At 36.8% G+C, this 1,631-nt stretch overlaps 1 protein-coding gene across 1 annotated transcript in view; it reads left to right on the top strand.

Moving 5' to 3' along the window:
• The window catches only part of TBC1D31 (TBC1 domain family member 31), a 50,658-nt gene that overhangs the window by 24,955 nt on the left and 24,072 nt on the right, over positions 1 to 1,631 (top strand). The window contains exon 7 of the mRNA XM_007943431.1: positions 949 to 1,131. Within this exon, the coding sequence (XP_007941622.1) occupies positions 949 to 1,131 (183 nt within the window). The remainder of the gene's footprint in view (positions 1 to 948; positions 1,132 to 1,631) is intronic.

The raw sequence follows: 1,631 nt of genomic DNA, 5'->3' as shown, positions 1-1,631 counted from the left end.
ACAGAATAAGTGATCATTGTACTTAAATTGTATTTAGAACTCAGAAAGACCTCATCTGCTAATTTCCTTTGAACAAGGATCTTACGATTTCAGAGAGCATTATTCATAGAGAAAATGTTTTAGTGAATTATTTTACCTTAAAAAACTCAGTGCCTTTGAGTCAGATCCAACTCATAGTGACCCCTCCTTGGGTTTCTAAGGTGGTATCACTACAGAAGTAGATTGTCCAGTCTTCCTTCCGAGGAGTGGCTGGTGGGTTTGAACAACCAGCCTTCTGGTTAGCAGTCAGGTGCCTTAGGCACTATGCCACCAGAGCTCCTAAATTGAAATTGAGTTATCTGTTTGATAGGCTCCATAAAAATGAGAATTTGGATTCTAACATTTGCTCCCTGAACTGCCTCTTAAGCTGTTGATACAGTAATAGACTAACAGAGCCATCACTATGCAGATTGGAAAACTGTGACCAAGGAGAGCAAGGGAGGAGTTCCGTGCTTGCAAGTAGGGAAGTCACTTGATCAGTTTCTTCTCTCAGGAAAATTTCCTTGACCCTGGAGAATAGAAAGGTGCTCCTTCAGCTTCTGGAGGGCCAGGTACTGCCTTCTTTGCTGTGGATCACCACCTGATTTCTAACATCACACAGGTGTGAAGATGGTTTACTGTCCTGTGATTTAAGGCCTACTCTAAAGGAATAATTAAGTTCTGTTTATTATGTTGTTTAATCATGTTTATTATTTTTTCTAAAGATAATCTGGCAGAAATTTACTTAGATTTATTAGTCAACACGAAAATGCTCTTAGGCATTTTGCTTGTACTTATTGCTTGAAGAATAACAGTATATATTAAGATGTATAACTAAATTAATCAAAGCAAATTTAAAAAAAATCATTAACAGGTCTATTTTCCCAGGATATCCACTAGACCTTTTTTTTTGTTTCCCCTTCCTTTTAGCCACCTCCTCCTTTAGTGAAAGTAATTGAAGATTTGCCTAAAAACAAACTCAACTCCAGTGATCTTAAGAGGAAAGTAACAGCGGGAAGGGTACAGCGGCCAACAAAATCAAGGGAAAGCAAAGTACAAACGAGAATATTAAAGCAAGACCTTACTGGTAATTTTGAAAATAAAGAGGTAAAAATAAATTATAATTAAATTTTTGTTTGTCACAACTCTGCTGTAAACAAGGCTTATGGTTCGTGTGCCGTCATTTCTCTTGGGTAATTTACTCAAGGAAAAAACCTGCTTGATTTACACTTTCATTGTGAGAGAACACGTTCTGTAGTAGCTCTTGAGAAAACAGGGTACAAGGCAGGTTTTTTACAAAAGTTTACAGGTCTGAAAATGCCCTTAGTATACTATCCATCATACTCTAATGATAGTTTGGGTGTAGAATTCTAAGTTAGAAATAAATTTCTCTCAGGATTTTGGAGGTATTGCGGCCATTGTTGTTTGGTGTTCAGTATGACTGTTGAGAAGTTAAACATTATTTTCATTCCTCTGCTTGTAAGAGGTTCTTTGTCTCCCGTGTTCTGAAACTTTACAGTGATGTGCTTTTATATGAGTGTTTTCATCTTCTGAGCTGAGCAACTCATGTCTTTGAGTTCTAAGGAATTTTCCTTGAATTATTTCATTGATTT

The sequence above is a fragment of the Orycteropus afer genome, unplaced genomic scaffold, assembly GCF_000298275.1.
Source record: "Orycteropus afer afer isolate SDZICR_OR568_19922 unplaced genomic scaffold, OryAfe1.0 scaffold00106, whole genome shotgun sequence".
Classification (NCBI taxonomy): Eukaryota; Metazoa; Chordata; class Mammalia; order Tubulidentata; family Orycteropodidae; genus Orycteropus; species Orycteropus afer.
Note: the sequence above shows the minus strand (reverse complement) of the source record. Positions and strands in the feature narration are given on the sequence as shown.